Raw genomic sequence first — 15,671 nt, forward strand, 5'->3', positions numbered from 1 at the left:
AATTTTTTGCATTTTATATGATAAATATATTGAAAATTTCATCAATGAATTAATATTAACCATTAAATATTAATTTTTATAAAAACAATAGTAAAATAATTAAAAATTTAAAAAATATATTTTAAATATTATTTTATTGATAAAACATTATAATTTAAAAAAATAAAAAAATTAAGTAAAATAATTAATATTTTATTAACAAAAATATTAAAATGTGAAACAGACAATAGGGTTTCGGCCTATGAGGGAATGTGTGAAGTAGGGGATCAAAAATCAAGTGTGGATGGTCCCTAATCATGAGATTTTTCCGTGGATGAGAAATTGGGGTGTGGATGAGACTGGTCCAAGATATAACATAGACCGATTTTGGTCCCGTCTACAAGATGAACACGATGCCAAACACCGCCTTAGTTCCTCTATATGGAAAAAAAGGGTAAAAGACTTTCACACCCACCGAACAGTCATTGAACCAATCCAATAGCTATTTTTAGTCTTCTATACTCTCTCTCTCCCTTCTATTATCCATCTTTTTTTTTCGCTTCTTACCTTCCCTTTTTTTATTTTTTTTATTCACAAGGGTAAAATATAATTTTTAAAATTTTAAATGACTTCAAATGTAACTTTTCATTGATGCAGGATATGTTTTAAGACAATTTATGAAAACTCAAAGTATGATTAAGCCTTTAAAGAATCACAATGAATTGAGGAAACATTAAATTTATTTAATTTAAAATACGAGTATATAAAGCCTAATCTGGCAAGTATATTTTTACAAAAAAAAAAAAACAGGCAAATATGTTATATATTAAAAAAAATGATAAAATTATGCCCATTTTCACACAATAGAGAATATTTTATTGGTATGCCACATGGCCCGATCATCAATCTATTTTTGCTACGTTGTGGTTTGTGAAATCACAGCATTAGTCAACAATACATTGAAGTAACCACTTATTACAATATGGTTTGAGGCAAGAAACAGGGCCAGATCAGCTCATCAGACTTGTTGAATTCTGACCACCCCTGGCTGATCCTAAAAACTAGAATGTGTTAAAAAGTGGCCAAAATTGTCAACCGCCTGGTCTAACTGGAAAGCCAGTGAACCAGACCTGGTTTCAGAAAATTGGCTGTTTTTTTTCAAATTTTTAAAATAGAAATATAAATTTTTGGAGGCCATAATTTTGTGCATGGCTATCTAATTGGGGTAATTTTTTTTGGATAACTTTTCACCATTTATGTGATGATAAGGTGATATACTACTATTTTTTTCCAAAGAAAAATGCCTTTTTTGACCTCAAATCAAAATTTTTATATTAAAAAAATTAAAACTAAAATAAAATAATAAATGTTATAGCAAAATATAATTATATATTTTGTATATATATTACATCATAACGGTTTGACCGGCTTAATATCTATCAAACTCTCAAACTCTGTGATGCATAAACCTCTCCCTTTTCTGCATCAATGCCCGATTTGATCCTGAACATTGATTTTACTTTTTAGTCCAGAATTAAAGCCATTGCATTTGTACTCAGTTTGGAAGGAGTACAAATGCATCAATATACAGTATAAATACATACAAAATTAATTCATAGTTTTACACTCTACATATTTATATTTGTGCTCATTGGCTCAGTTTGAAAAGATTACAAACACAAATACGTACAATATAAGGTTTTATACTGTACAAATTTGTATTTGTAATCTTTCTAAACTGAGCCTTAAAATCACGTAATCCTGCTCACTCACCAGCGGGTGATGCAGGGCAGAAACAGAAAAACTATAACCACAATTTCTTGGACGAAAATGAGTAAAAAAAATAACATTTCTCTCTCTCTTTCTCTCTCTCTCTCTCTATATATATATTATTTGGGTACGTGTAACATTTCTATATCAATAACCAAAAATTAATAAAACAAAACACGCCGAAACACAAGCAACTCTTCTTCTCCTACAGTCCTACTGATTTCCTTTGTTGAGTGACGGGCTGGGTCATGTGAGATAAGATGGGCTTTAATAGGACTGAACATGGGCTTGGGCCCTGTGTTTGAGGATCTTCTTCTCCAGTTCATCTTTCTTGGCACCTACAACCTTGTCAACTTCTTTCCCCTGTTTAATCAGTATGAAGGTTGGCATGGCGTGCACCCGAAATTCATCCGACACCCCCTGATGATCAGAATTTAAAACAATCAAGAAAAAACCCAGAATCAGATCATCCATGATCTATCCATTCAACGCTCAGATGCACCATCGAAACATTCAATAAAACAGAAATGGAGAGGGGAAAGAGTGAGAGAGAATACCATTAATTCATCGACATCGATCTTGACGAACTCCATGTCGTCTGTGTATTTGGCAGCGAACCCGTCGAGTGCTGGCTCCATGGATCGACAAGGCCCGCACCACGACGCCGTGAAATAGATCACCATCTTCGGTTGGGAGGAAAAAGAAAACATGAGATGATCCCTAACTATTAGGCTTAAATTTAATTCATACACAAATAAATAGCTGGGAGAACACCGTGTTTTACTGTTTTTTTGTTTAGGTGATTTAATTACCAGCTTAGTGGAATTTTTGCAGGAGTCGAAGTGAGCTTTCCATCGGGTTGTGGAATGGAATGCGACGATGCGAGACGCCTTCGATGAAAGTGGACTATTGCCACCATTGCCGGCAGGGAACACATCTTGCATGTCAGAGAAAGATGAACCCATCTGTTTTTTCTTTTTTTGAAGATGAATCGATCTCTCTTTCTTCCTTTCTTCAACAAAATACAAAATGTCGACCCACTTCCCTTCCTTCTCCCTGATTCTTCTCTGACTCCTAAATTCAAACTCCAAAGTCGTCAGGCGCTCAGCGCCGAAGGGACGATCGCAAGTAAGATAGAAGAAAAGCTTGCTGGAGTTCGTCTGGGCAGGATGATCCCTTTATAGGCGCGAATGTCAGTGCCCCAGTAGCGATGTCCTTTTCTTTAATTGATGAAAGTTACAACGAAAAACTTGGAGGATAAGAATCAAGCCGGGGACCTTTTTCTTTAATTGATGTGGATTTTGCTTTCGTCCCATGAACTATTTTTAAATTTGAGAAGAAGGGAGAGTGGAGAGAGAGATTATGGTAGCATAAATGCTTCCTCTGTGGGATTAAATTCAAAGCTTAGTGCTGAATTATTCTTCATTCTTGTTATCTGTTCCCCAAACACAATATTAATTAGAATCAGAATAGAAATTTCAAATAATATAATAAATCTATTAACCGGGTTCCATGAACGAGAGAGGAAAAGAATCGTGTTTGCTCAGCCCTTTGGCCATTTGTATCTAGCCCACACAGGCACAGTCACACGCTTAGTTGAGTTTTGATTCTTCCCGTCACATTAAAGCTGCGAACGTCACAACTCACAACGACGACGTCCACGATCGTCGTTTGCCGTGTTTTCTTTTGATACACAAAAGGGATTAAAGCCCCTTTCAGAGCTGGGTTATTTGCAGTACAGCTTGAAGCGTAAAGAGGCAAGCCAGCTGACCAACTAACCATGTCAAAGTAAAAAAGAATCTCTTATCCACTAAATAATATTCTTGCATTTTCAATGGGTTCAATTCTGACGTTAGAAGAGTTCCAGAATTTCTGATGGTGAAGCCAGCCAGTTGTTTCTCTTGTTCTTTGTGAAAAAGGAGACAGATTTGTTTACGAAAAGGATTGGAGAGGCGGCTTCATCCATCCATATTGAAGTCTTTTATTCATGCGTCTCTGTTCCTTGAACCATTCCTGAGATACAAGTTTTTCTTCCTTTCTTTCAAAACAAAAATGCCAATAGCCATTAGTTTAGTTGCATAAACATTTTTGGTGATAAATAGAGGGAAAGGTCGAATGAGTCGATGGTTTTGGTCCAATTCAGTCCAGTCTAATGTGAATTCATTATAAATGAATCAGGTTCAATCCAATTTAATAAATATTTTGAATCATTTTGGACTGGTCCAATTTAATGTTCCAAATGTTTAATATATTCAAATTCATTTTAATTTAGATTGATTCCAACCCAAACATTGTCAATTGACACCTATATTCTTATCTTATATCAATGAATCAAATATTAGCCCAACCCAATGCAATCCAATATAAATTCATTTACGAATAGACTAGGTCCAATTCATTATATCTTGTTGCTCCATTCAATCCATCCAAATTAATTTTAATTTGAACAGTGACCAACTCAAAACCAATCCATTAACACTCTATTGGTAAGAACACCAGCACCCCCCAAAAGTCAAGACTCAAGACTGAACTATCAATGGATCTAAATAGAGGCTTAGAAACGAACCGATTATTAATTGGGATAATTTGGTTTGACTTGACCTAATTAGACATCTATAATTATCTATAGATGTAACAATTTGGAATTTCGTTTTTGATGATATATAACCTTAATAAAAATAAACCCATGACGCAGTAGGCAGTAGATGAGATGATTATTCTATCATCTCTTTGAAATTGGAGGCATGATCAATGCATATTGCGCGCACCGTTTTAAAAGCCAATCCGGAACTGAAACGATTTGGCCACCGGTTTCTGCATCAGTTGTGAATCATTTGGTCTGATGGATGGCTTGTTGCAATTTAAAGAAAAATTTAAATTAAAATGGTCAAAAACCATTGTCTAATGAATCGATGGTTTTACCATCCAAGTCAGAAGGTCACTGATCAAGTTCTTGGTTTTTGGCAAAAGAACGGTTCAAGGGTGAAATAGAATCGATTGCCTAGATAATTTCTGAACTGAACAGTCCAACCGTCCAAATTGATGACAGTTCAAAAACCATGGTATGCACGGTGCACCATGCTTTTTCTCAACCCCAAAACTAATATAACCAGTATTTGGTAGATCTGTAGATCTAATTAAGGATTAAAATATCGATACAAATATACACTTAGTATGGGATGTATCATATTAATATCGATGTAGCTAGATATATTGGGATACAGCGATTTACAAACATTTTGAAAAATTTAAAAAGAAAACATCAATACCAACCATATTGACATGGACTGATGCCTATGTTAGGGTATTTAAATAGTGTTCAACTATGATATGGAAAAAGATATGATATTCAAAAAACAACAAACCAATAAACTGGAATCATAAATGTGATAGCGAATAAGGTGTTATTTATCAAAATTCATGGGTGGGTTTTGATTGGTAAAAACCCATTTAAGTAATCTAACATATCTTTTCCACATAATACATTTTCCCATAGTTTTCGAACCACCGTTGACCCGAACAGTTGGACCGTTCAGCCCGGGAACCATTCAAGCAAGTAGTTCTGTTTTACCACAAACCGGGTCTCTAGCCAAAAATCGTTTAATCAATCAATGATCCATTGACCCGAGTGGTCAAATTGTCGATCCATCGACCCATTCAACGGTTTTGGCCATTTTTTAATTTTTTATTTTTATTGTCAAAACGAACCATTCATCTGAACTGTCAACCCAAAAACCGATGGCTAGAACAGTTTCATTTCCAGATCGTTGGGTTTTTCCATTTAAGTAATCTAACATTTTGATATTTTAAGCCTTGAACCCGACCTACACCACTAACAAAGACATCGTCGAGAAACCATGGGGAGATTTAACATCTTTTCCCTTAAATAAAATATATTTTTACTTCTCCAAAGAAAAATAACCTTTGTTTCTTGGGTGAAGATAATATCAACATAATTAATTTACTTGATTGGATTCTCCTTTCTTTTCTTGAGAAAATCTTGGACATGTGCAACTGTTCCTTGCAAATCAAATGATTCGACTTATTAAAAAATAAAGGTAATCACAGATTTTGTCCCAACGTTGCAAAATAGTAGTTGGACTTCATTGCCGACAGGCCAAATGCCATGAGATCAAAATGGCATAGGAAGTACATAAGTTGTAATGACCAAATTGGCCATGGGAATAACTTACAGTTTTCAACAAACAAATCCATCAGAGATACGACTTTTAGGCATCTATTCCAATTAGCTTTATCCTGGATCAACAACCAGGTCGGCAATCTTTATATCTTCACGCCTGGCTGCAGAACTCTTCTACTTTTTATTTACAATTACACAATTACACCTAGAATCTACACGTTCCAGGCAAGGGGGTGAAGCAATATTAAGCACAGAAGAGCATATAATCCTCAGTTAAAAGATGTTCAGGGCTAACGGCTACATCAGATTTATCATCTCTGTTCCAACCATAATTTCTTCCAGTTTAAAATTTTCTCCCCGCTCCCTCCAGAAAAAATGGAAAAGAAAAACGAAGGGGACAACAAAAAGGAAAAGGAGCTATAAATCAGACACCCTAACCCTAAAATAAGTCTTCTACAATCCAACATCATAGTCAATGAGTCAAGCAGCACGTTCATGACCACCATGAGCTGCTGGTGCATGATTGTTATAAGCATTTCCACCACCCCTACCACCCCTTCCTCTACTGCTATAGTAATTCCTGGGGTAATAATTTCCTGGCTGGTCATAATATTGGTTGCGACCATTCTGGTAGCTCCCACCTCCCTTGCCACCTCGACCTCCACGGCCATTGGGATAACCCCTCCTGCTACCACCACCACGGCCTCTCTGGTTCATGTATGTCTTCCGTGGAATGTACTGTTGCTCCCTTGACTCCACCTCTCTCTCATCATCATCCTCAACCTCCAACTGTGGCTTCTGCTGTTCCTGTTCAACTGAAGTGACCTCATCCGGAATCAGCAGCTCTGGCTCATCCTGCCAAAACCAAAAGTAAAAATCCATTTTACACCTAAAAGGTGGCATAAGTTGGGTGATAATAGAACCCTTTTGGTTATTGGACTACCGGCTTGGGTGGTTCATCAACAGGAAGTGATTGATCAGCACCAGTGTCTTGTCCTTGAAAATGCAGACCGTCTTCCTCCTGCCAGAAAATTTAAACAGTAGGAAAACATTGAAAAGATATGATATTGTATAAGAACTAATGCCATAATTATCTTGATGAGCAAATAATAACATAAAGAATAGAAGTAATTTAATTAATCATAACAAGACACCTTTTTGGAAAAGAAAAAAACTTTCTTCCACTAAAAATGCAAATATAGATAAAAAAAGCATTTAAATACCCTTCATCTCATCTGAAATTCTAAGCTTAAACTTGTTTTTTTATCAGCATTTTAAGCTTAAACTTTGCCTCTTTAACATTGGAAAACATCCCAAATCAATGTTTTAAGTATGGAGGCATGACATGATGCACTCCACAAACTGGAGGTGTGACATGTAGCTCAGAACGCAAGAGGTGTATGCGACCTGAAGAGGAGGAAGAAAGAGAAGAAGAATTTCTTTTAATTTCATAATGATAAATTTTTATTATAATATTACAATAAACAAATTTGGACAGTTTTCATTCTCTGAATAGGGAACGTGATAAAATGGTTTCCCTGCTTATCTATAACACTTTTACCATAAAAACTGGCTTAAATGTAAGGTGTACACCTCTTGTATACAGAACAATAGAGTATGCCTATGCATCTCCAAACTCCACTCTAGCACCTTTTGAAACACAGTCTCAAACATGGTTCCTTTCCTTGACTCTGCAACTTGAAGCTTGTGTTCTTCTCATTGGGACACTTTAATTAAAATATTCATTAACATATTAACATATTGTTAAAAAGCTAAAACTGACATGGAATCTACTAAAACTGTTCAGATAGCAGTTGTCTCAGATAAATCCAAGGTACCAATATGCTTACAATAATATTAGGGCAATATCACTTTTTCCCAACACATATAGACATACTTAGACATTTACGTATTTATGAATAAAACAGTATAATAATATTACCTTTGTTGTCACAATAAGAAACTAAAGTAAAGAAAAAAGTCTAGAATTTTAAACACAATTACCATCTGGGCCAAAATCATAAAAGAAATACTTCATGACAATATGTAAACGATGAACATGTCAATACACTTTTGATAGATCATTAAAAAAATAACAATACGAAAGACCGATAATATATACATTGTCTCTATCCACTAACAAGATAAAGAATTTGATTGTAAGCTAATTCATCGCATCGCAGCATGCAAACACTGAAACACGTGATAAATGAAACATGCAATTTTGAAGGAAATACATATGCAGTGAATGTTTCTAGCTGTATCTCTCAATAATTCACCAAAAAAAATAGAGATTTTAGTACCTTGAGGGGCTTTCCCTCACCCAATACATATGCATTGTTTTCTTAGCCATAATTGGTAAGCCTCCTCCAAATGAAACATTAAATGCACCACAATTTTGAATCTTTGATGCACTCCACCTAAGAGAGGAACAGAGGTAAAGGAATCCCGGATTCATTACATGATAAACTATATAGGGAAAGTCAGAGAGGGGACCAATTACTCCATCTATGATAGACAGGCTACCACAGGATTTCACCAAAAAAAAAAAGACTACCACAGGAAGGACCTAGAAACACTCAATTTATGTCATGGACAAAAATTGTCACTACTCGCATGGAACCCAATAAGCTGTTTGTTTGCAGTTTGAATATCATTTGAACATTTATGAATGTATGGTAGTACAATGGGCTGTGTGTAAATTCTAGCTTACTTTTATATCCAACTTTGTCTTGTTTGTTTGTGAGAAGTAAAATGATTTTTTTTTTTTTTGAGAAGAGGTAAAGTATGAATTTCATTATGAAAAACCCTGAACAGCTAGAGGTTGTACCAGGGAGAGTCATACAAAAAACTAAAACAATATCTCATCAGCCTTTACAGAAAGATTTACATAAACCAAAGAGAGAATTAAATTGAGTAACTGTTTAGATTAAACTGAGCTAATGACCAAGAAAACAGCTTGCCCACAATCTTTTGCCACACAATCTCCAATTGACAGCTTTTGTTCTGGAAGATTCTAGAGTTTCTTTCTTTCCATATAGACCACCACACTTCTCCAGGAATCATCTGCCATATTGCCTTTGCTCTTTTGTTTAGACCTTGAAAGTGTCATCCTTTCAAGAAGCTGTCCACTGATGCCAGGCAACAACCCCTGAGGGCAAACAAGCTAAAAACTTTCACCCATATGCTGTAAGAAAAATTACAATGCATAAACAGGTGATCGGCTAACTCATCCATCCTGTTACAGAGAACACATTCCAAAGAATCAATTCCCACAACCATCTTTAAGAGATTGTCCTTAGTTAATATTTTATCTGAATAGGCACACCAGATGAAAAAAGCAACTTTTGAGGGAATGTGTTTGCTCCAAATTAGGCTCAAGGGAAACTCCTGAACTTCCCTAGCCAGCTTGTTATAAAAGGAGCTAACAGAAAACTGCTTACCCTTTCCGTTTTCCATTCAGCCACACTCTTCTATTGTCTCTGATGGGGTCAATATAAAGCTTTTGCAATAAAAGAGCAAAGAGTTCAATTTCCCAGTCATTTAGACATCTTCTGAACAGGGGATTCCAGACAAATTCTATAGGAGAACTGCAGGTAATCTGCTACCTTAGCTTCCTTATCCACTGCAACTGCAAATAACTTAGGGAAATCGTCTTTCAAAAGACTGCCACCACACCAAAGATCCTTTCAGAACCTGACCTTGGTGCCTTTTCCCACTTCAAACCTGATTTCCGTGCTGAAATGACTGTAGCTTTTCTCTATCCCTTTCCAAACCGAGCACACTATGGCTGACTTGCTTCACCTGGGTCCCAACCCCCATTTCTTAGACCATTTTTTGCTTTAATAACTCTCCTCCATAGGCTATTCTCTTGCTGACCAAATCTCCAAAACCATTTGCCGAGAAGAGCAGTCTTTAGATCACTCAGTTTTCTGATTCCCAAGCCACTCCATTTTTCTTGTGCTTGCAGACCCTTCCCCAATTCACCAGATGAATCCTATTAATGTCCTTCCAACCTTTCCACAAGTCTCTCATTTTCTTTTTCAATCAAGGCTGCCATTGCAGCTGGGGGTATGCACCTTTGTGAGAGGAAACTTGGTCTCGTGGAAAAGTAAAAAACAGTCAGTTGTGGCTAGAACAAGTGCAGAGGCTGAATATAGATCTATGGCTAATGGTGTTTCAGAGCTACTTTGGGTGAGATCTCTACTGAGTGAGATTGGAATAAAAGTTGAGGAGCCCATGATGTTATATTGTGACAACCAAGCTGCAATCAATATTGCCCACAATCCAATTCAGCATGACAGGACTAAACACATTGCGGTCGATAGGCACTTCATAAGAGAAAGGGTGACAACTGGAGAAATCTGCTTGCCTTATGTCTCCTCTGAACAACAATTGGCTGATGTCTTCACCAAAGAGATTGCAAAGAATAAGCTTGAATACAATCTACGCAAGTTGGGAATGTGTGACATTTACTCCCAACTTGAGGGTGAGTGTTGAGGTTTTAGATTGTAATCTATGGTGATAGTTTTTTATTATCTATTGTTTAAATAGGAAATAGGGACCACAACACTCTTGTTGAGTCATTTTTGAGCAGTTATTTTAATTGGTCTATGCTGTTTTATGTGTTAGCCGCCCTATAAGGGCATATTTGTCTTTGTACTCTTTATTATTTCATACTATAAATAATAGTGAAGAGGGCGGCCAGCATTATTGCTCTCTTTTCTCTCTCAAATCTCTTCTCTTCCTTTTCTCCTTTCTTCTCTTCTTCAAGAAATATTCTTTTCTTTTACAGATTTTTTATTTCAGCACCTTTCTAGTCTCCTCAACATATAATCCAAGAACTCCTAGTTGAAATGATCATAAGCTTTTTCCAAGTCCATTTTACACAACAAACCAGCTCTTCCATTTCTAATCCAGGAGTCTATTATTTCATTTGCTACCAGAACCCCATCCGTCAACTGTCTCCCTTCAATGATGTGGTCTCCACTTTATATGAAAGGGAACCATGAAAAGAGGAAGGTCATTTGTTTTGGAGGAATAACCTAGAAAGAAAAATGTGGTCTCCACTTTATATCAGAGAGAATTAAAGGTGGGAGGAAGGTAGTGCAAATTTTGCATCAGTTTTTGGGATTACAAAATTTGCACTGCAAATGAGACAAAAAGTGCAAACTTTATATCAGGTAGGAGTGCAAATCATAGTTACGAACAAAAGGATGCAGAACTGAACCAGGTGCAAAATTTGTACCCGGTTCAGATTTGCACCATAGTTTTCAAGGCGCCAAGGCAAACCTAGGTGACAAGGGGAGCGCTTAGTCGCCTACTCTCCTACACGCCTGCCTAGTGTCTAAAAAAGGATAGAAAAACAAGGGGCTGATCCCCTGTTTCTGGTGTAGGAAAAGAAGTAAAAAGACAAAAAGTAACATGGAAAATATGGGGTAGAGCCCCTATTCTTGTCTTTAAAAAATGAAAGAACAAAAAATAAGGCTCAAAAATGGTGGAGAAGGAGCAGACATCTATTTTAGTTCTAGAAATAGGATGGAGGCGCAGAGCCCCTGTTTTTGTTCCAGAAAAAGGAAGAAGAAGGTGCAGAGCCCCTATTTTTTGCTCCAAGAAGAAGAAGAAGAAGAGGAGATGAAGAACATACCTTCTATGATTGGTTGGTGTTCCTTGCTTAAGACTTCAAACTCTGTAAGTCTGTATCACTCACCCTATTAGTCTTCCTCAGTTCTTAGCTTCCAAATATATATCACTCAAAACCCTAACAAAATGAGAAACTAGCAATAAAAGATATTATTTTGTTAAAGAAATAATAGAATGATACAGCGTATCATGCCTATATTAATATTATATACTAAAAATATAAAAACATATGAAAATATTATAAAACTTTGTATAAGTGGTATATAAACCACTTAATGTTTGGGTGAGACGAGCCCCAAAAAGCAACTAGGCACCTAGGCATCGTGTAGGCACCTGCCTAGATGTTGCATTGACAACTATGATTTGCATTGCAACCAAAGAGATCCTAAGCATATAAAGAAGATCCTCTTTTGTCATCATAGAGAAGAGCCGGTTTTGCATGGATACAGACACGGGATTTGGAACCTGATTCCTGTCCAAGAGACTGACTTGACAAGATGAAAAAACAAGGACTTGTGGACATGTCTATGGAAAAGTACATATTATTATTAAATCATATTTTTTGAATTCTAACATCATATAATATACATGCAAAAAATGTTGCCTTTGTTACCAAGTAACGTTTGACATTAAAAATGGCATTAATCTTGTACATTATCTGCTCATTTGTGTCAAATAAACTAGGAGTTTGAAAGGAAATGTTACGTAGAAGTGTCCACAAGTCAAGAATCAATGGAGTGTCTCACTCCGATCCATGTCTGATAATGGTCACATTGACCACTTAAGAATTAGGAGTGTCCATGCAACACTAGCAACAATTACACTTACATTATATGATAGATATTGACAGCCTAAGAAGGCTTGTCCATCACAAATCACAAATCACAAAACACATCATGCAACAAGCAATTCATAAAGAATCACAATTCATTCTAATGCTACCTGATGCAGGACATCACAGTTGGTGTGTAAGCAAGTTCTATAGAGAAAGTACGTCCTAGAAATTAAACTCACTTTGGTGGGTGTTCCTTGGGCAATCCAAGCCCTCCAGAAATTGAAGGTGTATTTCCAAGCTGTACGAGGGAGATTCTACAGATGTATTCTGGACTTATGGAATGGCATGCCTCTATTTGAGTAGAATACTAATGCACGGACTCATAAATAGATAATGTGTATAGTACACATGTGCCAGATTCTGAACTCCATTTTTCCAGTAGAACATTACCAAGTAAAAAGGCCATTAACCAATGTCAGTCCCAGCTACCTACAGTCTGAGGAAGGGTGGACATGATAAAGACCTAACCTTTGGCATTTTTCTTCCCTTTTGCACAAAGTGGCTGCTCTATAAAGTTTTGGACCATTTCCATAGGTATATATATATAACATTAGAATTCAAAGAGAATGGACTATATTAATAGTGTTTTTTTTTGTAGATATGTCCACAGGTCCATCAAGTTAGATTTCCAAACATGTTTCAGATTCCAATTCTGCATCCATGCAATACTGGAGCAAAGTTCTTGTCATTATTGAGGATTCACCAACTGATGTTTGGACTTGGCTATTCTAGGTGGAGATACAGGGAAGGTCCACAGCTGGTGGTTAGCTGGTTCGGAAGGATGTCCGTTGGGTGTATAGTCATTGTATTAGGTGTTACCTAGGACAAGTATTTCTTTTAAAACAAAAAACCTGAATCTTAGGCTAATTCCCTAGTTTTCATTGTAACCAGAAACGATCAGTTACTGACAATTAGCAATCATCATCATCAAGTACAAGTGCAATATATCAAAACATAGAAAATCAGCATATTCATGAGAAGGAAGTACAATCTTCATCAAGAAGATTGACCCAGAGAAAAAAGTAATATATATATATATATGGATAAGGAGTGGCACTTCTACGGGGCAGAAAATAAGAAGGAGAAGGGACAGGGTCCCTATTTTTATCTCAAAATAAGAAGCAAAGAAAGGGGCGGTTGAAGTCTTCAAATTCTTTCTTGAGTTCTTCCTTATTGATTGAGGTTTTAAAGTCCTCAAGAACTGAAGGTGGCATCCATCAACTTGTTTCTAGGTTAATCCTAAAAATAAGAAAATGCTAAAAAGATACTGCCAAACTGGTAATATGAAATTATTATAAACTCACAAAATGAATGAATGATCTAATGTAACAATGTCTATATTTTTATATGACTAATGTAACAATGTCTATGGAAATATTATAAATTCACAACTAGGTGCTTGGGCAGGTGACCCCATGGGGACTCAGTTGCTTAGGCATTGCCTTAACAAACAACAACTATGATGGTGGTGATGATGATGTTATTGATAACAATAGTCATGCCTGATCCACAACCTGAGAAGTTATTTTGAAACACCAAAGCACACTTCTTAGCCTCTCAGTGCGTCACTCTAAAATTACCCTCAATTTTCATAAATAGAATGTAATTCCTGAGATTGGCAATACATGTCTAATCTTGCCTTTGTTCACTAATTAAAGATGCATCAGCTTAAGTACAACCTCAAAAGAAACCAGCGAGCACTATGCTGGAATTACAGTACCACCAAAAAATATGTATATACATATAAAATAAATGAAAAATGCAAATGCATTAAGACTTAAGTTTATGAGTTTGGTGATTAACCAATTATTATGTTAGTGATTATTCCTCAAAAGGCTATTTATGTGAATGTTCAAAAAAGAATTATTTCGTAAAAAGGGAATAAAAAGGTTTCCAGATTCTAAAAACCCTTATTGCAGGCAAAACAAGTTTCACCTTATCAAGGCAATGCCCAAGTGGACAGTCTGCCTGGATGGGCACCGGCGATGGCACTGTGGAGTTCTGAACTGGTACCTGGCAAGGAGCATACTTGCCTGCAGCTGCAGCCACTTCAACCGGAGCTTTCATCTCGGGAGTGGTGGTAAAGTAATCAGAAGACAGTATTTTGTTGAGTCGCTCTCTCAACCCCGCATCTGTCAATCAAAACCATGATTCGCCAAAAGCACGTATACGGGGTAATCACACAATTTCAGAAATTAAAGGATCAAACGGAACCAAAGAGTAGCGTAAGCGCGTAATACATGTAACAGTGGCTCCAGGTTCAATGGGCTGCTCCGAGTTGGAAAGCCAGAGCTTCGCATGCTGGACGCAGCTACGCAAAGCATTCTTGTGCGAGAAGATAGAATAAACGGGGCGGGAAATCACGAGACTGCCCAACATAGAAATCATATCCAAATCCTTCTCCCCAAGTAGATCGGTGGCATCATCGGTCACGTAATCATAGGTCAAGCAGCAACCACGCTCATGAGTCCTGGTGAGCATCGTAGAGGTGAAATCGCTCTGGGGCTTGACATCGAACAGAGATCCAAAGTATAGGAGATTCAGAAGATCCTCGAGAACGGCTTCGTTACGGTCCCAGTCCGGCCTGGTTTCCTCTGGCTCTCCACCCTCCTCTTCACTGTCCTTAACATTGTCGTCTACGACAGGGGGAGTAGCGGAGACTTGATGACGTTGGACGGCAAGGTTGAGCTCCTCCTGGAGGGCAGCGGTGAGGGGTTGACGAAGCTTTTCGAACTCATCGATAAGGGCGGCAACGGCGGGCTTGGAGCGGAGGACCTCCTCTTGCTCCTTGTTGATGGGCTTTCCCTGAGAAATACCGTCCTCCATCTGAAGGATTCGGTTGTATTTCTTCCGGAGGGCTCGGAGACGCTTGTTGATGAGACTCAGGACGGGACCATCTGTAACTTCTGAGGCCGCCGAGGCCGCCATTGCTGTTGGTGACGTCCTGGTTCACTCCCTTCGCTTATTCTGGCGGTTTATCTCTGTTAGTGGTGGCGGTAGTAGTTGGTGGCGCCGGCGACCGATGGGAGGAGGAGGAGCTGTGAAACTTGCCAAGGGTTTTGAAGAGGTTCTGAGCTCCGAGTCTCTCTAAAGTCTAAATATGCAAAGCTGACCAAGGGTGTAAGGAGGGAAGAAACAAAGCAGCGGGTCGGGTAGGATTTTTGAGCCCAAAAACTAAGGCCCATAAATATAATTACTTCGTTTGATTAAGATTAACTATTCTTTGGGATATGGGCTTATCAAGAGTCCTTTTTTCAGGAGGCTTCTTGAGCAGGGGAAATATGACACGTAAATGGGTCGAGG

General features: G+C 37.4%; 2 protein-coding genes across 2 annotated transcripts; both read right to left on the minus strand.

Annotated features, from left to right (window-relative positions):
- Positions 1-1,810: 1,810 nt before the first annotated feature.
- On the minus strand, positions 1,811-3,279 carry LOC148863039 (thioredoxin H2-like). Its single transcript, XM_088975901.1, has 3 exons — positions 2,562-3,279; positions 2,307-2,432; positions 1,811-2,169 (listed from the first exon to the last, which is right to left on the minus strand). The coding sequence occupies exons 1-3, from the start codon at positions 2,712-2,714 to the stop codon at positions 2,017-2,019; spliced, it is 432 nt and encodes a 143-aa protein (XP_088832027.1). The 5' UTR covers positions 2,715-3,279; the 3' UTR covers positions 1,811-2,016.
- Positions 3,280-6,134: 2,855 nt separating this feature from the next.
- Positions 6,135-15,515, minus strand: LOC148863040 (uncharacterized). The gene is made up of 4 exons (XM_088975902.1): positions 14,609-15,515; positions 14,304-14,500; positions 6,834-6,911; positions 6,135-6,745 (listed from the first exon to the last, which is right to left on the minus strand). Exons 1-4 carry the CDS (start codon positions 15,294-15,296, stop codon positions 6,371-6,373), a joined length of 1,338 nt encoding a protein of 445 aa, XP_088832028.1. The 5' UTR covers positions 15,297-15,515; the 3' UTR covers positions 6,135-6,370.
- Positions 15,516-15,671: the final 156 nt, after the last annotated feature.

This window comes from Nelumbo lutea, chromosome 3 (assembly GCF_056320005.1).
Source record: "Nelumbo lutea isolate HS-2025 chromosome 3, American lotus-T2T, whole genome shotgun sequence".
Lineage (NCBI taxonomy): Eukaryota > Viridiplantae > Streptophyta > Magnoliopsida > Proteales > Nelumbonaceae > Nelumbo > Nelumbo lutea.

Bases quoted from the DNA above. Each gene is read 5' to 3' on its own strand.
- LOC148863039 (XM_088975901.1), bottom strand. From the start codon at position 2,714: ATGGGTTCATCTTTCTCTGACATGCAAGATGTGTTCCCTGCCGGCAAT. The intron at 2,433-2,561 runs GTAATTAAATCA...TCCCAACCGAAG, and splicing joins GCAAAAATTCCACTAAGCTG to ATGGTGATCTATTTCACGGC. The intron at 2,170-2,306 runs GTATTCTCTCTC...TCTGATCATCAG, and splicing joins TCGATGTCGATGAATTAATG to GGGGTGTCGGATGAATTTCG.
- LOC148863040 (XM_088975902.1), bottom strand. From the start codon at position 15,296: ATGGCGGCCTCGGCGGCCTCAGAAGTTACAGATGGTCCCGTCCTGAGT. The intron at 14,501-14,608 runs GTATTACGCGCT...TTTGATTGACAG, and splicing joins ACCTGGAGCCACTGTTACAT to ATGCGGGGTTGAGAGAGCGA. The intron at 6,912-14,303 runs GTGAAACTTGTT...ATTTTCTGGCAG, and splicing joins TTGGGCATTGCCTTGATAAG to GAGGAAGACGGTCTGCATTT.